The 22,179-nt window shown below is 45.2% G+C and overlaps 1 protein-coding gene across 3 annotated transcripts in view; it reads right to left on the reverse strand.

Moving 5' to 3' along the window:
- dlgap2a (discs, large (Drosophila) homolog-associated protein 2a) overlaps positions 1 to 22,179 on the reverse strand; it is a 165,434-nt gene that overhangs the window by 17,300 nt on the left and 125,955 nt on the right. For all 3 annotated transcript variants that reach the window (XM_042071882.1, XM_042071884.1, XM_042071883.1), the window contains 3 exons: positions 15,057 to 15,207; positions 13,322 to 13,541; positions 3,874 to 3,933 (listed from right to left, as the gene is read on the reverse strand). In XM_042071882.1, coding sequence (XP_041927816.1) covers positions 3,874 to 3,933; positions 13,322 to 13,541; positions 15,057 to 15,207 — 431 coding nt within the window. The remainder of the gene's footprint in view (positions 1 to 3,873; positions 3,934 to 13,321; positions 13,542 to 15,056; positions 15,208 to 22,179) is intronic.

The raw sequence follows: 22,179 nt of genomic DNA on the forward strand, positions 1-22,179 counted from the left end.
CTGGCGCTTGGGTTGTGCTGACAGCATGCCTTGCATACAAACATTCCATATGTCCCCTCATCTCACCCAAGAACTTTTCCAAAGCATTTTGGAGTTGATTATCTTGTGAGAATATGTCTATACACATCTACAGATAAATGTATAGATAAAGCTATAGATATAGATGTAACCAAACAAAACACCATCAAGAGGTTGGATGATGAAGAGATGAAAGACCCCTCCATGCATTGAAACTGTGTTGATTTCAGGGCTTTGTGGGGAGGGAAGTGGCGTAAACATCTGACCACAAGTGTGGGCCAATGATTAGCTCCACTGTGGGAGAACACAATGACTTTTACGGCTGCTTTCGCTCCGCTGGAACAATGAGCCCATCTCGCATGTGTCACCCCAATTACACGACGCCCCGCTGTTTGCACCCCCATTACAAATCAGTGTGTATAAACACGGCAGACACACACCCCATGAGGGGCCAGGGAGCTTAGAAGACAGGAGATGGATGAGGCTGTTTTTTTCCATTTCAAAATAAATAAAAAAGGCTATTTTGGTCTGTCCTTCTAAAGAAAACTGAGGAGGAGAGAGAGAGAGAGAGATAAATGAGAGATGGAGATGGGCTGAGCAGAACTGAGAGACCAAAATATACAGTAGACAGAGAGAAAGGAAGAGAGGAAGAAGATGCGACTGAGAGAGGGAAAGAGGGAAAGAGAGCTGTGGGAGAACAAAAATAGAGGGAGAGGTAGCGGAGGAGGAGGAGGAGGAGAAAGAGGAGGAGGAGGAGGAGAAAGAGCATGATTCAGCAGCGGGGCCAAAAATAGATGTCGTTACCAAACAAGTCATGCAGCGGGGGACTCATAACTCTGGCTCTGTCGTGGCCGGGGAGCTTGGCTCCGCTCTGGGCTCGCCGTTCATTTGTTAAGTGAGAGAGGCAGGCAGGCAGGCAGGCAGAGGCGGACGACGCAGGAAGGGCGTTGGGGAGGGAGCGGGGTGCATCAAAGAGCATGCCCATCACCGCCAACCAGCCCACCAGCCACAGGCCCACCTCCGCAAACAGCAACACGTGCCCTGGGAACGGCTGTGCAAGTGTCACAGGAGGGTTTAGTACTGCGCTCAAATATGCATGAGAGAGTTTTGAAAGGAGAAGAGAGACACACACAGAGAGCAAGAGAGAGAGAGAGAGAGTGGAAGTGGTGCTCTCCAAGGTACCTGAACTGGGAACTCCCTTCTGATCAGACTGAAATATTCATCTTAAATGGCGCGGTGCTTCTTTTTATTCCATCAGACACAATTTAGCACTTCCTCGCTTTCAGCTGACGTCCAATCGGATCTCATCCCTCACTCACAGAGGGTTACTTTGTTTTTAAGCAAGAGAAAAAAAGAATTTATTGAAATTCTCACTAAAAGGTCCAAGTTTATCTAAAGTAACACAGATGCAGAGCTTCCATTAGACGTGGCAGACACGGGCGAACAAGCACCCAAGAGTGGCGGCGAGTTGATGAAGTACTTTGGGGATGTAATCAAAGTGAATCAGATGTGCGGGTCCTTCTCTAAGGGTCTCCATCCATCAGGAGTGTGAGTGGGATAGTAAAGTCTGCTTGGTAGGGGGGGACGGGGGACGGGGGGTTATTGGTGGAAAGTGGAGTGGGGGCATCAGCTCCAGGCTTGAAGGACGAGTCATCAGGCAAAGTCTCCCGCGACTGAATTCATCATATCCTGGGACTACGGTGTGGTTTTCTTTGCCGCCGTAAGACTATTCAAATGATACTGCCAGGATTTAATGGAGAGCTCCATTATTGTCTATGTTGCCAGTGCCGTGGAGGGCATACTGCCATGCGATGGAACACTCCACGACAACAACTAAATCACTAGACATGACATGGCGCCACAGCCATGTAAACACATAAACAATAGCGAGCGTCAGAGCATTTGGTGGAGGATCCCATCCTACTTAAAAAGCTCAGTCACTTCTAGCTTGGCCTGCAAAGGGACAACAAACAACTCACGTGTGTTATGAAGTGCAGCTGGAAATAATGCAAATAACGCTAAACTATATGTCTGCTGTCCTGATAAGCCTCAATGCACTCTGCTCCAGTCTACCTCTACCCACACCAGGGAATTATTTATTCATTATTCCCTTCCAACCCTGCTTAGGGCCGGCATACTACTACTACTATTATTCCCTTCCAACCCTGCTTAGGGCCGGCATACTACTACTACTATTATTCCCTTCCAACCCTGCTTAGGGCCGGCATACTACACAGCCATACATTATGCAATGGAGGCAAATAGTCATTTGCTCTGCCAACCACAGTGACCTCAGTCGAGTCCGTCGCACCCTGCGCCTTGCGCCCAAGCCCCGCCTCGCGCTGCCACCCCGCTGGCCACTGCTGGCACTGATGTAAACAGCCCAGTCCTGAACCCTGGCAGCGCTGTAAAACAAAACAGCCGAACGGCGCAGCACAGACGGGCTGAGGGATGGGACCCTGAATGGCTAAAAATAGATAGAGGAGAGGAGGAAGGGAGAGAGAGAGAGAGAGAGAGAGAGAGAGGAGGGTGGAAGGGGAGTGAAGATAAAAAGAGAGGTTATTGGGATGGGAAGAAACAAATGAGGAAAAAGAGAAAGAGAGTGGCCCAAAAGATGAAGTGCCTAAGTGATCGAGTGAGGGAGTGATGGAGAGAGAAGGAAAGGAGACAGAGGAAAGACAAAGAGAGAGGGAAAGGGAGAGGGAGGGAGAGAGAGAGAAAGCTCCTGCTTTCAAGGCCACTGTTGGCAGCGGCAGGGAGGCAGCGGCAGCAGGGGGTCTGTGAGTTCAGCAGTGTGACAGGACATCGGTCATGTGGGCCAGCCTCGTCCCTGATGGACACTCGCACGCCGCCGGACCCTCCCCTCTCTCACGTGAGACAGAGGGATGAACGGATGGCGGACAGACACACAAAAGAGAGGGGAGAGGAGTGGAGAAAAAAGAGGAGAGAGGAGAGAAGAGGAGAGAAGAGGAGAGAAGAGGAATAGAGAGAAGAGGAGAGAAGAGGATTAGAGAGAAGAGGAATAGAGGGAAGAGGAGAGAAGAGGAATAGAGAGAAGAGGAGAGGAGAGGGAGATGGAAGGACATTTCACATTCCGCTGCAGTTTTCCAATCTAGCGGCGAGATAAGAGCTCATGCCTGAAGAATCAATAAGCCGAGGGGTGCTTCAGCTCTCAAGGAGAAAACTCTGAAACGCGGCCAGACAAAACAAGCGCAGGAAAAAAAGAAACGTCCCGGTCGGTTATTCGCCTGCCCAGATAGTTAGCTCTGAGGATTATTAATTAACGCAGAGACTGTGTTATATTTATCTGAACATTCCTGATGGGAATAGAGAAGGGAGACGGAGGAAGACTGATAGAAGGAGAAGGAGAGGGTTTCATTAATCGTATGGTCAAAGCGATGGATGAGACGTCGGCCACTCGGAATCGTATAGAAAAGCTCTCAGAGTAAACAAGCAGTCCGGCGCGAGTGTGTGTGTGTGTGTGTGTGTGTGTGTGTGTGTACGTTCTGGGGACATTAAAAACAAAACACGCAGCCAACTCTCTGGGGGCAGCTTTGACTTAATTCGACTCAACCCTTCTCAATTTGCCCATCAGATGCCTGTTTAAAAATAACAACCACACATCTGACACAGACATTGCTACTCCATTATATGGTCTGATCTTGACAGGGCCACCAGTCGGGCACTCAAATTGATTGGTACTCAAATAACAAGCAAAAAGATGAACAGACATGACAGCGACAGCTGGGTCATAATCGTTGGTTTTGAGAGGTGGACGTGTAAGGCTCTGTATGTGATGTCCTGAGGAGACGTTGGGTGTGGGCATGGCGTTGGGTGAGACGCTTATGGTTGTACCTGGAGGCTGCTGGGATGGCCGATCCACACTGCCTGAGGACGGAAGCCGGAACTGGATTCCTAAAACGAGGAGATGGAAATATTTGCGACTGCACAATAACAGTATTTATTTTATGTGGATGTGGTATTACTGACAAAAAGTATAACCCTCTATAAACTTCCAGCCAGACAGCAGATCTGTGGGATACAGTCTACTTTTATTTGATGTCTCTTCATATGTCATCATGGGGTGTTAGTGGTTCACAGAACTCATGGGACTGCCAAATGGAAAATAAAGTTTTACACTGTTTGACTACAGTATGACATATTTGGCTATGAAATATGCAAACTGTTGATGTCTCATATACTTTCCATGGCAACAACTGCAAAGTGTCAATGTGTGTGTGTATTTGTGTATGTGATTTGTGTGTGTGTGTGAGAGAGAGAGAGAGAGAGAGAAAGAGAGAGAGAGAGAGAGAGTAAATGGGAAAGGGTAAGCAAATGTTTCAGACATTACACAAAATGGACCATGTTTAATAATATCAGGTCATGTACCATTCTATCTATTCAAAAATCTTGCAAATATGGAGGCATTAGGATAATAAACATTGACAAAATAATAATAAATAACCCAAACTGAACATGATCACATGGACTACCTGAAAAAGATTTAAAAAAAATAATAATAATGCTAAAATAATCCGAGACTGGCACCTGACTAACTTGATCATGTAGCGCTCAGGGTGGGCACTCAGAGATAAAGACCTATTATGTATCCACTGACAAGGAGAAAGGTTTGAGCATTGTCTCCTTTTCATCCCAGAGGTTCACATGCTAGGCTACACTTCATCCCTCGCCATATGTCCTGAACACTCACTGCCTCTCTATCACTTTTTTACACTCTTTCTCTCCCTCTCCCTCTCCCTATATCTTTCTCTCTCTCATTATTCATCTGGCACTCTCTGCATCTCTGTTGATCTATACCCTACTGTTTCTCTCTTCCTTAATCTCATGGCAAACTCATCTTTTCTCTTACTCTCTCTCTCTCCCTCTCTTTTTCTCTCCCTGCCAAAGCCGTGTGAAACATTAGTGACCACTTAGCACATGATGCGGTCATCAAATTCCAGCCCTCAGCATGACCCATGGAAGAGCTCCAAAGCCTGGCATCCCAGTCAATTTAATGAACATAACAGAGAGGTAAGGCAATGCATCCATATAAACACGCACGCACGCACGCACCAAACACACATACACATACAGTACACGCATCCCCCCACACACACACACAGAAACACTGCCAGAACCCTCCTAATCGTCTTGCTTCAAGGCAGCTGAGGAACACCTGTTCTTCCCCATCATTTCCGGAGCTCTCCATTTATGTCATATGATATCTTAGTTTTGAGAACTTCACGGGGGAGCAAAATGCAGAGCAGGCAGATCAAACAGTAAACATTTTAGCCAATGAGATATGGACAGAGCAGTTGGGATGCTACAATCTGAGATCATGAGAAAATGACAGTATAAATGCCTTTATGCGCTTTTGTTTTTCAATTGCACAGCAGGTTTCAGTTAAATATAAGAACACAAGGACAAAAAACAGATATCATCCAAAAGAAAATCAGACAGAGGCCTAATTAACAGAGGTCAAACTCATATAGCAATCATCGCATGATAATTATGTTCTCATTAACATCTGGACTGACATCTCCTTGTGGCTGAAGGATTGCAATATGCTGTGTGGAGAGGAAAATTTGAACCTCACCTCCAGGAGGAAAGCAATGGCATATCATAACGATGGAAGCTGCATACATAATCATACAAGCTGTTTTACACCTCATCATATTTCAAACATTTCTTGCATGTAATAATATTTTTAATGTTATGCATTGATCTGAGCTGTAAAGTTAGCCCTGGGCTACCCCGGGTCTGCAACTGAAGCGCTCCGTTTGCAGAGCGTAAACATCATTTTACAAGACTGGTCTAATTTTTTGGAACGTACATGTCTAGTGTAGACAGTTCCATTGATTATAGTAGAAGCTCATTACGTGGCCAGTGTAGCATCCCGGTTAACTGTACTCGTTGGTTAACATTGATCATGAATATATCCTTGTTTTCGGACCTTCATAAACATATCACCTGTAGACACCACATTGGTATAGTTCAGGGAAGAATTTCTACACAGCTAAATTATATAATTTCTCCATTTTGGAACAACTGGAGTTTGGTGATCATGTTAAGTGCAAACAATATTAATAACGAAGCCCACCCCAAATGCATTGTAAATACTGTAGACTGAAATGTGAATAAGCTGAAGCTCTAGTTACGTTTACTGCCAAATAGAGAGGCGGAACAATTACTAAATTCTACATCTGATTAAATCTGATGTAGAATTTTTTTAGGGTCAATAAAATTACATTTTTGAGAATATCAATGGCACTTATTCTAAGAATCTAATGTGTTATACAGCATAGTGTCTTGTTCCGAAATACTTTCATTTTCATAGTGAAATACAAAAAAAAAAGCTTTTTGTTACAGGGTCAAGGCAAAATGACACAAGAAAAGGCCAAACTGGACTGTCCCCCTGCAGGACTGTCTGCCATCTTTGTCTTCTAGGCTCAGTGTACACAGTTACCCCCCCCCCCCCCACCAAAAAAAAAAAAAACTACGCTAATTAGAAACCTGATCACTCTGTGAGGCAACAACAGATCATCAGTGGAATATCACAATCAAGAAGCGCATGGAAGGCACAGCATGAATCAGCAGCAACATGTAGGGACAATGGTAAACAGAGTGTTTTCGGGCTTTAAAAAAGGCTGTATGCAATGCTACGTAAAATCCAAATTTTTTTTCTCAGCCACCCATTTAACAGTTTGGGTCATTCACTCTAGAAGTATCTACAGTTTTGTTCTGTACACCTAGCACCTGTGGAGAAGTTTTAAGATATGTATAATATACAACCTCCTCTCCTGAAACTCTTAATGAGGAAAAAAAAACACCTGTTGACAGAATGATGGGAAGAATGATTTGTCCTGTGGACAAATTGATGAAGGTACCCATGTTAAGTGCCTGAGTGAGAGTCATGAAGAGATGGGAGTTAATGTCTAGTCAGGGAGACTTCTCCTTCACTAAGAGTTCCTTAGTTTTGAGTCAACAGGAGCAAGAAGAACTTCAGTGTCCCTGGTGGAGTTAACAGCTGTGGTCGGTCAAAGTTCCCTTTCAGTCTTTGTAAAAGGGGGATCCCAGTTCTCGTATGGGGTGCATACATTCACAGTGCATATACAGTGAACTGGGAACATGAGACTGGGGTGCAAATACAAAAAAAGTTCTGGGATCATCTTAAAGTACAAACACAGTGTTACTGGGTAAATAGATTGTTTGGGTGTAACAACAGTGTGTGTGTGTGTGTGTTTGTGTGTGTGTGTGTGTGTGTGTGTGTGTATGTGTCTATGTTTGTGTGTGTACACGTACATGAGGCTTTGCATGCATGTGGGTTTGAGCGTGCATGTTTATATGCACATGTGCTTGAACTTGAATGTGTGTGTGTGTGTGTGTGTGTGGTTTTGTTTGTGTCAGTGTGTGTTTGCATGTACATGTTTGAGTGTGAGTGTGTCTCCATGTGTGTTTGTGTCTATGTATTGGAGATCCAATTAATTCAAAAGGTCACATAGAGCGTCTGAGACATGCATGACGCATCTTACATTACAGGAGTAAATTAATCACATTTTTTTTATCGCAAGGCTGCAGGTCTCTACCGGGACTTCTACAAGTCTATTCAGCAGTCTTGGGTAACAATATGAAGATCAGGTTCTGCTGGGTTTCATCAAAACAATCGCAAATCCACATTCAGAGAAAAAAAATGCTATATCAAAACCCCAGAGACTCTCTTTGAGAATACCCTGTTCAGCTCATCACAGTCTTACCCTAACAGTGTCTAACAGTAGACCAACAGTGCATTCAGTACCAAGTACTCAAACATCTGAGGTAAGAGAAAAATGTCTTGATTGTCTGATCCCTCAGAAAGGAAGTTTTTTTAAGTGCTCATGTAGATATGCTTGGACATTCCCTTACTTGATCACAGTATCTTACTATGTGCCAGCTCATCAAGACTTCACATTCAAAACCTGAAAATTCCCCAAAATACTGAGGCAGTTTCAGCCACATTATGTATGAGTTAAATATAGTATATCTTTGGATGAATGATTACAAGCACAAATCGTTTTTGAAGAAAGAGAGAAGGAGAGAAAAATATTTTGATCCACCTCTGCAGCTGAGGGGTAGTCAGTCAATGCTGAATATTTCAGTAAGCGTTTATCAGTTGAACTGAATGCGTTCACAGTGGCACCGATGCTGTGTATAGGTAGTCCTTAATAAGGTTTTAATCAATACCCATTCCTCAAGACATTCCCTTTTTCTCCTCCGACCAAACATGCAGACACTCATATGTACACAGACAAAGATAGACAGACAGGCACACACACACACACACACACACACACACACACACACACACACACACACACAAAGAAATGCATACAGTAGATGTGAATTCACCCCACACACTCAAACATCACAAACAAAGAACTTACACATTGCCACAGTCACACACACACAGACACACAGACATATCAATATGTACATAAGTATACATTCATACAAGCAAACACACAAAGTCACATGCACAGACACGCACAGACACACAAACGCACAGACACACACACACACACACACACACACACACACACACATACACTCTCTTCAACTCTGTCTGCATCGATTCTACTTCCCTTGTGTCTTTGAGGTGCCTGATTAAAGTGACAAGGACATGTATGACATCTGAGAGTTGTTGGAGAACTTCCTGTGCCATAGCTCGACACTGGAACTCCTTTGCAAGGGCAGCTGTCCCTGGGACTTCCTCTGCCACCTGACCCACAGGAAATCGCTGCATGACGGGGAGCTGACCATGCTCTCGAAGGTCTCCGACTGGCTCTTCAGCAGCAGCTGCTGCGAGCTCTCCATGGGTTCCTGCAGCTCCGGTGGCGGAAACTGGAAGGGACACTGGGCGGCCGGGTTGCTCATGAGGGCCTGTCCGAACAGACACAAAGTGCTCGGCTGGACAGTGATCGGCTGCCCAGAACTCGACGACCCAGACTCAGGACTCCAGGGCGACCCAGACTCAAGCCCGGGAGTGGTCACTACAACAATGTCGGAGCATGGTTCTGATGGTTCACTTGGGACGTTGGCGTCTTGGACGTCCAGTACCTCAGGCTCCTGCAAGTAGAGGCTGGCTATGTTAATGATCTCGCTGTCTGTTGAAGAACCAAGTTCTGCCTCTTCAATCTCCTCGTCGAAAGACTCTGAGCTGTTTGAGTCTGGAGTGTCTGCCTCAACGGCGCACAAGACGGCATGATGGAGGGTGCCCATGTCGGTCAGACAGATGATGATATCATCATGAGGCACCGTTTCTGTGCTACTGGACACCGATACATTTAGGAGCTCTGCCTCAACCAGGAGAGCTTCTGGTAAGGAGACAGCCTCCGACTCAGGAGGACACCCTGTGATGGGACTCTCAGGCCTTGGTTCTGGGCTCGGTTCTGGGCTCGGCTCTGGGCTTGGTTCTGGGCTCGGTTCTGGGCTTGGCTCTGGGCTCGGTTCTGGGCTCGGCTCTGGGCTCGGTTCTGGGCTTGGCTCTGGGCTCGGCTCCAGGTTCCAAGCTGGGACAGCAGTGTCGGACGCAGACAGCTTCTCTAGGCATGAGAAGGAATCAAAGGTCACTGGATCTGGAGGACTCAGGCTGTCCGTGTCCAGGTCAGGCATGGCCAAGAGTTCAGGGTCCATAGTTACTGGTGGAGGAGGCTCAGGGAAGCTAAGGTCTAACTGTAGTAGCTCTGGCGAGCTGGCCAGACTGGTCTCAACATGCTGTGAATGGTCTTGGCTTGAGGCTGCTAAGTCCAGAAGCTCAGGACTGGGCAGAGACTGGACATCTGAGTCAAGGTATTCTAGAAGTGGTTGTGTTGGGAAGGTGGGTTCTATGTGCAGAGGTGTTGGGGACTCTGTGAAGGTTGGATCTACAGGTTCTGGAGATGGGCTTACAGACTCAGAGTACACAGGCTCTGGAGAAGAGCCCAAGCCCTCTGGATACCATGATTCTCTAGATAAGGGACTGAGGAGGGCAAAGTCAGATTCGATAGGGAACGGGAGGTCTACAACATTTCGCATTGCTGAAGATTCCGTGTCTAACGTAAAGTCCACACACTCTGCCATTAGGTCGACTGACTCTGGACTTGAAAGGGCACTTTCAGGAACGGAAACGTCTGCCACCACGTGGCTTCCACAGCCTGACCTGGGCAGCTGGAGAACATTGGTTTTGAGAGGCTCTGGAGTTGGAGACTTCATGATGCTCAAGTCCACCGGTGAGGGGCAGTTGACGGCCGCATCTGCCGTATTCTGTCTGACCAGGCCCTTGCTGTTGGCCTGGGTGCTGACGGACACGTGGCCAGTGGTGGCGGACCCAGCGCCGGTGGAGGGGGGAGCCTGCGGGGCGTTGGGGGACCAGGTGTTGTAGCGCTGCGTGAAGGTAGAGAAGTTGCTGTTGAAGGCGCGCAGCTCGGTGCAGATGTCCCGCCGCAGCTCGGCCAGCTCCTGGCGCATGGCCGACACATCCTCCCGCCACTGCTGGCTCAGGGCCAGGGCCAGGTCGGCCGTCTCCTGGACAGTGGCTTGCACGGCCGGGGGGATGGCGGCGAGCCCGATGCCCATGCCGAGGCTGGCGCCGGCGGAGGACGCGGCGGAGGGCAACGTGTTGGCCGTGGAGGCAGCCGCCCGGGCGGCCCTCTGGCTGTGGAACCTGTCAGCCCTGCTGGGACGGCCGGCGTCCTCGCGGGGCAGGTAGGCTATTCCTGCCTCGTCGTCTGGCAAATTGTCCTCATTAAGCAAACTAGTGCCTTCCAGCAAATCATGGCCCTCTGGAAGACAAATATAAACACACGGGCGTATAGGCACCCACAGGTGGGGACAGCTGGAGAGCTTGCAGTCGCACAGGCGGCATTTACGCGTCAGCCAAACGTATGTGAGTCAAAGCAAGACCTGAGGTCCCTTTTGTATATATCCAACCATGGTCATTACTATAACAACCTGTTTTCCCATGTTTAACTGCACACACAACTGTGTGAACTTAAGTTACCTACAGTGAGATTTAGCCATACGGAGATCCCATTTTCAAATGAGTAAAACAAATACAGTATTATTCAAATTTATCACAGCCCGGAGCTGGTCTCACTGCTCATTTTGACTCACATAAGCTTGTTTTGTTTCTTCTTGTTGTTTTTTTTTTAAGAAAAGGGACAACACTGCCTTCTCACTGAAATATGTGCTTGCATAGACATCCCTCATCATTAAAGGCACAACGCAGACGTCTGCCTGCACAATTTTCTCAATAAGCGTCAGTGAAAGTAATGGAGACAAACCTGTGGTATAATCAAATCCAAACGGGATTGAATCAATTCTCTGTGATGATGGAGGTCTGTACTTTTTGTGCATCAGAGAGAAGCGAATGCAAAAATGAAAGCTTCAAAACCTCTGGCACCCTGTGGTCTCCAAGGAAACAGGTATGAACCCCATTGAAAACGCTAGGTCCAGTACGACCTGTCCACCTGAAGGTCCAGTACGACCTGTCCACCTGAAGTCAAAACCAACAGTTTGCCATCTCACTTACTCCTTACTTGTGGTTGATTCCCTCCATGGAAACTTAGAAAAGTGAGTTGCTTGAATGTCCTGAACTGCTTCATAAGAGCAGAACGAATTTAGCAATTCCATAGATTTGTAATTTATCGCACGTTAAAATACAACAGTTTCAGTTGCCAACTATATGGTTTAGGATTACCTCACTTATCAATCCTACTGACATTCTCATTGCAAGGGTTCACACCCCCTACTCAGTTGTCAGTTAAAGCTCACTCCTAAAAGAAACAACATGAACTCTTTTCATTGAGAAGGCAGTGAAAATATCAATCGACTGGAACAGAAAATGTTCAAGCTACCTGCCCAAGCTCTCCAGAGTGTGTCCCCACCCAAGCGCTCCAAAGCCCCTACACGGACACTTTCCTGAGTGCAGTCAGAGAGCGTTAAGCCACTGGTCTGTAAAGTCACAGGACGGAAGTGGAGCAGAGTGGACTGCATTATTGTGGACTCCGCGGGAGAGGCTGGGCTCAGACAGGCCTGTCTCATTCTGCAGAGTGTGTGTGTTTGGGGTGGGGTGGGGTGGGGTGAGGTGGGGGGACCAAATAACTCGCCAATGCCCTGAATGACCCCCACCATGTGGTTCCTCTCTGCTGGTAAGGTGTTTGGACTGGAGGACAAATACGGAGCTGTCTCCCTTCCCCCCAACACACACACACACACACACACACACACACACACACACACACACACACACACACACACACACCTCATCCCTCCCCATCACAACACAGACCACTGTCCCCTTTCCCTGTCTCGTCTGAGGCACAAAATGGAACAAATATCCAAATCCAATCCACTCTCAAACTCTGTACACACATGCTCACAAACATTTTCACACAAACACAAACACACACAAAAATGTACACACATACACACATACACATACACACACACACACACACACACACACACACACACACACACACCGGAGGAGAAAAAAAATATGACAATCCCTTGAGCTGTGGAGTGTAGGTATCAGTTCCACAAGTGGGTGAGCCTAATTCAATAGGGTTCATAGCCTAGGTCCTTAAGGAACACGGATACCAAAGGGTGAACAAAATAAAGGCAGAGCATTGTTATCTTCTCAAAGCAACTTGCATGCATATCATGCAAAATACGCACACAAACACACACACACACACACACAAACACACACACACGCCCACACAAAGCAGCCAAGATGTGGAGAGAGCAGGACATTGATACGACAAGGTTGATGCAAACAGCTCTGACCAATTGGTCAACAATTTGTGAATTAGGTACAGTCACCAACACCAACTTAAAATAACTTTTTAGCATAAAAATGACTGATAGCCACTAAAGTAACACTCTAACTGAAGTATCACTTCAAGTATACTTATCAGATGGGTTATTCAAGCTTGATCAAAGGTCTATAAATATTTGATAGAAGTTTTAACATCATTCTATCATGAATTAGGCCTTTAAAAAGCTTAACATGCTGCACTGTTGATCGCTGTCAATTTTTAAATACCACAAGGACTGGTGAGGTTTGAGTGAAGTGTAAGCAAAGGCCCTCTCTACCTGCTATATTAAAGAGCCCCTAAACTAGGGCCAAAATGTGTATGTCGAGTAGTTGTTTTAAGCAAATGGATCTCGAAACACTCCAAAATATTCACCCAAACCCTTCATGCACATGCACAGAGCTAAATCATGGTAAGACTGCTGTTTGGGAATCGGCGTAGCGGGGCGCAGGCGGAGTGACCGGGCTTACCTGTCGTGGACCGGATGGTGGACGTGACTGTGGAGGAGGTCATGGAGGGCACGCACTCGTCGTCCTGGGAGTAGCCGGCCTGGATGGCGCGCAGGTAGCTGTGGCTTCGTGTGCGGAAGCAGCCCGGCAGGTCCAGCGCCTCCATAGCCTGTGATTCCACTTCGCTGAAGACCGACTCACACACAGACTCAAACTGCCCGTTGATCTCCGTCTCACTTACCTAAACGAGAGGGCACAAAAGCAGGTGACCAGTTGTTAACTCTCTAATGCTAACTGGTTTCAGCTTTAGAGTTTAGGGTTGTTATTAGATACGTTTTGGGAGTTATCACAAAAAACAAAGAGTGCTGAAACTATTCTGCCAAACTCAATGCAACTGATTTGTAGTTCATGTGGTGGGAGAATGAATTCGCATGACTGCTATAGAAGACAATCTGATGGCCACCATATGAAGTGGTTCATTCTACTATTTAATAGCTGAGAAAGCGGCAGCCTGGCTCTTGCCTTGAGACATTATAGGGCCATCTAAAAATCCCGAGATATACATCTTCTGATGGAGCGATATCAGTTTAGAGCTGTTGAATCTGATCAATGAGTATCTTCGAATCTGGAATTTCCCATTTGGCAATCTAGAATATCACAGATTGCCATCTTGTTCTGCTGAAAAGGTTATTATCTGGTAACGACCTCAGAGTTGGCATGGGCAGGCACAGACACAACGAGTGTCAGGGAATTGAAGTGATCTTTAAGACTTGTGTTGGATCAATACAACATTCCTTTCAAATAGATATTCAGCTCTTACACAAAGATGAACGAGATAAGTGTAACGTTGAAAGCAGAGCTTTTTGCTCAGCAATATAAACAAATACAATAAAACTGTAATGTAACATCTATCAAGACCAACATTAGTCCATAATAAGGAAAGACTCAAATATATTGTGACTATTAGAGCCTCAGCCAGTTGAAATCCTTTAACTGTGTCTAAAATGCTTCCTTCAGTAACTCAAACACCCAGTAAGGAAAATGCTTATTTCATTGGTTATCCCATGCTTTTATATTTTTGGATGAGAATGAAATGTCTCTTACTGCAGTACTAACTTTTATTCACACTGAGGTCTGTGATAATCAAATCCTTCATTAAATTAAATAAAAGGGGAGTACTGCATTGGGTCAGTCAACTGTGAAAATGAGTGATTACAAACCCATTAGCCAAAACCATTCAAAGTTTTCACAGAATAAGAAACACCAAGAACACTTTGAAAAATCAGCTATGACAACTAGTATGCACTACAATATGTAAAAAAAAAAAACGCTGGAGAAGCAAACAGTCAGACGGAACGACATAACGTAGTTGCAGCAATAGAAATCCTCGACCCCTGAGCAGATCTATACTTAGCGTGAAACAAGACATTGTTTAAATATTCATCAACGTCTGTACAAAGAGAACACTTCAAATCACTTAGATAGACGGGTGGAAATTAAACCCCCTTGCAAACACCTCACCTCACAATAAAATCAAACAGCAAAAGCTTGGGATGAACAAACATTAATGTACGCGGAGGAGGAGGAGAGATTTGGAGAGATCTCCGCTCGGTCCTGATGCGGAGAGCGGATACGGCTCTTGGGCTTTTGGGAGGATTTGGGCCACTTCAGAGGGCCCAGAAGGCGAGGGATGGCCAGGGGGGCTAAGGCCCCACACTCCCACCCACCCACCCACCCCGCAGCATTGCGGACCCACCTGGCTGACACAGCTGGCCTGGCTGAGGGTGCTGACGGCTCGCATGTAGCTCTGGTTCCTGGAACGGAACTTGGGGGAGTTATAGTTGGCGGAGGGATCCAGGGTGATGCTGGGATGGATGTCTCTCGTGGCTTGCAAATGGTAGCTTTGACTGGAGAGAGAAAGGGACCAAAACAGAGAGAGAGAGAGGACAACGGGAAAGAAGGGAAAGAGAAGGAGAGAGAGAGAGAGAGAGAGAGGACAACGGGAAAGAAGGGAAAGAGAGGGAGAGAGAGAGAGAGAGGACAACGGGAAAGAAGGGAAAGACACAAACAAAAAGACGCAGACAGTCAGACAGACAGACAGACAGACAGACAGACATAAAGAACACAAAGAACCAGTTGGCAGTTATAACACAGTTTCAAAGGCATAGTGGATGTAAAAAATGTCTCTACCCAACATCAATCTCCAGAACACATAAAAGTCCATCAGACATCCCCAAAGAAATGCACACATCAGTGAAGAAACAAGATTCTCACAACAACATCACATATAGGGGGAGACCATTTGCTTTTTGACTGCATGTTTCAGCAGGACCTGCGTACCAGAATGAGACATCCTATGACACTGTCAGACACAAAGACAGCGGGTTTTGGTAACAGTCATTGACGTGCTGAGCGGTGTCCTCAAAATGGCAGTTCGATTGGCCTTTGTGCTGAAGCAACCAATCGATCGAGGGAAATGAGGGGAAATGCAAATCAGGGGCTAGTTAGCAAGCCAGCAGTTCTACAGAGGCGCCGAGGTGTAAAGTGGCTCGATTTGTCTGAAAACTCCAGGAAGGCAAGCCTCCTCTCGGTACAAGAGGTTAACTGCAGACAGAATAAAAGAACTGCAAAAAGAAGCGATAGCAAAATGTGTGGAAGGCTGAAGGGAATCTTGCACCAATAAAGTAGTTAATTTGAAGGGGGATGGTGACAGATGAAAGATCTAGTAGGGATAACAGAAGTGCCTTTTTAAGTCAAACTCAAGATTCCACGAATGCAAGACGGACAAGAGGACCCGACATTCAGTGTCATTATGAGTGTTGAACTTGTGCCCACTCAGCAGTATATAGTGATGGTGGACCTCTTCTGAGTCACTTTTTTGGGACGCCTTTCAAAGGTTCCTCAGGATGTACCGTAAGCATTTTACTCAAAGTATGCACTACTGCTGACTTTTATATGTATGTACTGTTACCCTTAATCTCCAGAGAGAAAGAGAGAAAGGAAAATCTGTTTCAGCAGATACAGTTGGCTCTGTTCTCCCCCATGTCCTTCAACTCAAAGTTGGGTTTTGTTCTGGCAAGAGTGTGTTCTTCTAGGAGGGACGGTACCCCTCCCATCCCTGGTCTTGTTTTGCTCCGTGTTTTGATTTTAAGACTGCCTTGATTCTTGGGAAACACTTGGAATGTGAATTCTTCACTTGGAATGTGAATTCCCTCTTGACCTTTCATTGACCAGCGTGAGGGTTTGGTGCGCGAGCCGTCTGTATTGAGCGTGTCAGCACTGGGCCTCTGCCAACTGGATCTCAACCCTGACAACTGCTGTGTGTGTGTGTGTGTGTGTGTGTGTGTGTGTATTGGGCAGGGGGGGTTGGAGTGGTGGTGGCACTGTGTGCTGCACTGTATGTATTCACCTTAGATCTGCAGCGAAATTGGTGATGTAGTTTAACACGTCGCTGTTCATTTTATCCAAACGATACGAGCTGTAGGCAGAGAGAAGAGACGAGTTGTTACTGGACACAGAAAGAAAAATCAAAAATGCTGACGGGATGACGGTGAGAGATGTCCGGTTTCAGAGTGAGGTTGCTTTTCTGAATGTTTACATGTTTGACTTTGGGGAGAGGGGACAAAAATGTTTGCTTTTGGATGCTGTGGAGCAGCAAACATCGCTGATCTTCAACGGTGATTCACAATGTGATGTCAACTGCCACATGTGGAGAGTGAGGTGTAGTTGTGGACGGATGCATGGGAATGGTGAACAGCAAGAACCAAGAACCAAGGTACTCACAAAGACACACTCAACACAGACAACACAGAAGTCGCTTTTGACACTAGCAGGTGGTGTTCTCAATTTGTGTTACGGAAAAATGCCTCAGAACATACAAAGATGATATACTTCTGAAGGCCCAGGAAATAAAATAGAATTAAAAACGACCTAAAATAATGCATAGAAAACTTTGGAATGTTGAAAAACATCTGTATTAGTGCGCCTTCAGAATAATATCACTATTGCAGGTCAAGAAGCATTTTTATTTTTGATGACAAAAACGACAAACTGTATCTTTTACATGAATTCTGAGGAATAACTAAAAGCATGTCATTCTGATTTACATTTTGAGATCTCAAGATATTCCATGGGATTGTGGATAATACTACCAGTGCCACTAATAATAATAATAATAATAATAATAATAATAACAATAGTGGATGGAAATCTGCTGGATTAATGTTGGTGGGGAAATTCACTTAATCTTTGAGTTCATACAAACCCTCGTACCAAAAGACCTTGTGTGTCAAGGCGTTCTTGAGATATAACACTCAAGGTGTTTTTGACCTTGACATTTGACCTTTGACCTCCAACATCAATTCACTTCATCTTTGAATCCATACAAATACTCATACCAAAAATTTCAGACATGTATGTCAAGGCATTCTTGAGATATCGCACTCAGAGTGTTCATTGACTTGACCTTTGACCTTTGACCTCCAACATCAACTCACTTCATCGTTGAGTCCATACAAACACTTGTACCAAATTTGAAGCACATGCGTCAAACCGTTCTGGAGATATAATGCGCAAAGCATGAGATATGGCTGTGACTTTTATTTTGAGACACGGGAAACACTTAAACAGGATGTGTAGTTTTAGGCAGCACCAGATTGTATGCATTAGAAACTGAGACAGTTGATTTCACAGGTGACACCTGTGTCAGTGTTCTAATTAGCCCGGGAACTACTCTGGGGGCTTAACAAGCGCAGCTGCCTTTAGGCCATTATGACATCACAGCCTTTGAAGTCTATAGGGGAAAAATGAGCTTTTTTAACATATTTAATTCCCTATTTCTCAAAAAGTATAAACTTTTTAAAAAATCAGAAAAAATAACTCTCTTGCCCCACTCCTTCACAACGGTTATTTCAACATGTCTGTACGTTAAGCGGTTAGAGTCACATTCATTCTTGAAAAGGTAAAAAGAAAAGGTTATAATAATAATAATAAGAAGAAGAAGCCAGGAGATTTCAAGATAGTGGATTCCATCCACTATAATAATAATAATAATAATAATAATAATAATAATAATAATAATAATAATAATCAACTTCATTCATATAGCATGTTTGAAAATACAGTTGCAAAGCGCTTTACAATGAATAAACAACATAAAAGCAGTTTCTGACAGCTCACTGAAAAACAATGTCCTCATGGTACCTGTATATATTATATACCCTGTACACAGTTTGTTACATGTATATTATATACACTGTATACACTGTACACAGTTACATATATTATATACATGTAAAGGACTAAGAGGACATTACATACAATCTATCTATACAAAAGTAAAAATCCTTTAAAATAACTTTCAGGTCTCTGACCTGTCCTGGACTGATATGAATGCCCTCATCCCTGGCAAAATGTGTTTAATCTGCTCTGTTAGTGCTAGCTTTTGTTCTCTGATGAATCTGTAGAGGGCTCTTTCGACAGTACAAGGCCCTTTATCAAGTCAGCACCAGCTCATTTGCCTACCGTGTCCCCAGCTACTGCTAATGTAGCCCTATTGTTGGCCAGTGTTCCACCAGATAGAGATGGAACACTCTGATACTTCTTCATTTCCCCCTTTCATGTTCACAGGGCTCTGAATGTGCTTTTTTTCCAGACACATGACAAAGCTACACAGAGAGACAAAAGTCATTGTGCCGACGGACATCCAGAAGAACAGCAGGTAGAGGTTACATTCACCCCATCACAAAGGCAAGGGCTGCCATGGAGCTCAGAAATGGCCGCTGCACTGAGAATGTAGAAGTGAATGCATAGAGACATCGCATGAGAACTCCAGGGGAATAAGTTGAGTCTGGCATCTAACATGGTGATAAAAATCTATGGCTGTCACTTGAGTTTGTTGCAGTAAGCATTTCAAATTGACAGCGTAATGTACTAGGAGGAGCTCTGCACTAAGAGGTATAGAAACACATGTACTGTTATATGAATATGAGTACAGTTGAGAAGACAAAAAAACGAGCACGACGCAGACGTTGTGGCCGGAGGCAGGGGAAGTGCACTTGTGCTGCATGTGTTTTGTCAAACGACCATGGGATAATGGACTGTGAAGTTCTGCTCCGTCCAGCAGAAGGGCAGGACAGGAAACAGCCAGCGAACAAGGATCCCAGGAAGGCTTTCAAAGTCACTTAGTCTTATTAAGCCCTGGGCCATCATCAGCATGTCAGGGCTGCAGCAGTCAGCACTGGGGGCTACAGTGGAGGACCCAGAACAGGACCACAGTTCAGTTGCTACGCCAGAGAGCCGCTGATGGGCATCGCTCTAGCATGGCTCAGACATGTTTACATGCACTTGTTTACCAGACTAGTTTTCATCCAAACACACTTACATCGCACTGTTAGACTAACATATTTTACCATCCATGGGGAATAAAACTCAATAGCATGGTTTTGTGAGCACATTGCTCTTCCACTTGAACCAAAGGACCATGGGAATCCATTTGAAACAAAAAGTGACAAAAAGAGGTATTTTGTGCCCAGTTGCTTTACAAAATCCTCCTAAATGCCCTATGTCCAAAACTAAGATGACTTCTTGAGGAATAATGGACATCCTCCTGCAAATAAAACTGATTAAGCCCATTGTTAAACCCAACTGTTTTTGGAGGGCGACCATTTTCTGTGAGTTTCTGAACAGTTACAGTATGATGTGCAGAGATGATGTGTAGGAAAAGATCATACCGGTACACGCTTTGTAAAACTGTCCCACTCCATATGGAGCAATAATCACAAACTAAAAACTGCATGGCCTCTGGGGTACTGTATTCACAGCAATGCATCACTGCCCCCCAAATGTATTTTTGACCTTGGATTTGAGTAACAAGCATACACAAAGCCTGTGATTAGAGTGAATAATTGCCTTATGTCACATTATCAATTAATAAGCGCTTCATGCAAGCTAATTTTGATTAATTAAGACAGCTCCATGTGCGAATAATCACAGATTACAAATCGAGCTATTTTTAAATCCGCCCAAAATAACTTGGATTGATTAAATTGCTTTTTGGAGACCCTGCCATATTTATTTAAAAAAAGACAGCCATCATTATAGGAGAGGGAGGGAGAGTGTGAGAGAGAGATTGAAAGAGCATATTGCCATTCAATTATAAGTAATTTATTATGCCATTGGATTATTTAGCCACATGCTCCTCCTGACGAGTCTTAGTAAATACCTCCATTAAACAAATCTGGCAAGTCCTCTTTATCGCCTCTGATAATCCAATCCTAACGCCATTCATCAGCCTGGACCACAGGGCAAACACGCGGGACCTCCGCCACCTCCGGAGAAGACCAAACGCGATTATTAATTGAAACGATTACTGATGTCAATCTTGTCTCTTAGGAGAGATGTTTGGGGGAGGGGGGTGTGAGTGAGTGGGGCCGTGGGGGGAGCTGTGGCAGCATGTGATGTGTTCTTTATTGGTGCGAACAGTGAGCGACCCTGTCAAGCAGCACGGCGGGTGACAGCCCCCACTGAAGGTTATTTCCACCTTAACACCATTAGCTCCCAAAACCTGAGCTGTCAAATTCACACTCGTTGAGTCCCCCCGCCCCCTCCGGCCCTCCTGGGGCGCTATGAAATCGAGAGGGAAGGTGTAAAAATAAAAAAAGAAAGCAACAGACGGCGGGCAACACACTAGTCATCTTTCGAGCTTCAGGCCAATCTAACCTAAACAAGCTTGGAACTGTGCGACACGGTGCCAGGCTCAATGTCAGGCGTCAGTCAGCTGTGATGTGTAATATGGAGGCCGGGCTTCAACTTCATGGTGGATGAACATGTCGACTTACTGCTGTCGACATGTCTCCATTGATGTGGTTTCATACGTGCGTGAGCAAAATGTTGAGCAGGGCCACTTTCTCTCCAGGGAATTTCTTTCTTTTTTTTTAAACTCCCCTTTTTTCACCGCCCCCTGCTGACCCGGAACAATATAATATCAAACAGACACTCGTCAAGAATTTACTCTGTACACTGACTTGATACGTACTGTAATGGCTGAGCACTTACTTTCCCACAGTGTTGGAGGAGCAGCACTATCTATTGCGTGATCAACAGCATGACTAAGCCGAGAGCATCGATTATGCAGTTATGAGCGACTCAGGGCCGCGTCTGTGGGAAACCCAGAGAGGAGAGAATCGGAGGGCATGAGCACCACAGTGGGAATCCTTCCTCTGCGGTACAAAGGATCGCAGAAGAGCAAGCATATCGGGATGCTTCGTTTGGGATCCCATCAATGAGCCTGGACCCAAGGCTGAGGGCAAGAGCGCAAGAATCCATACTGGTCAATATCCAGTCCTTCAGTAAAGACATCTCTTGCCTGGTGTCCATGCTGTGAGGCCATTTCTTTCAAGGATCAATAGTTACACTATCCTCAATAGAGATATATTCATTTCTAAAAAAACAAGTCCACTAAAGTATCTGGAGAAAGTCAGTTGTGGGTGACAAAAGTCCAATCTGCCCGCTGTGTTGACATCATGTGGTGGTTTTATTTAGTTATGTAGCTTTATGAAAATATATTCTTATTATTATGTAGTAGTTGTATGAAAAGATATTCTGTACATTTGGAAAACTGTTTGAGGTCCATGTGGTGAAACAGCAGGGGGTATATATAGCTAAAACATACACATGCTTGGGGGCCAGGAGTTTACCTATAAGGACATGTATGCCTAGAGAGACTGGTCATCCTAAGTGGCTGTTCAGCAGGGTCAGAGGTCATTGGAAGGGAAATACTGTAGACTGAAGACAAGGTACATATGTATTGCCTAATGTGGTAAGAAGGACATAGGAGCTCTGTTCTATTCTGTGTTCACACAAACAAATGATGCTACTGA

The sequence above is a fragment of the Alosa sapidissima genome, chromosome 19, assembly GCF_018492685.1.
Source record: "Alosa sapidissima isolate fAloSap1 chromosome 19, fAloSap1.pri, whole genome shotgun sequence".
In the NCBI taxonomy this organism is placed as follows: Eukaryota; Metazoa; Chordata; class Actinopteri; order Clupeiformes; family Clupeidae; genus Alosa; species Alosa sapidissima.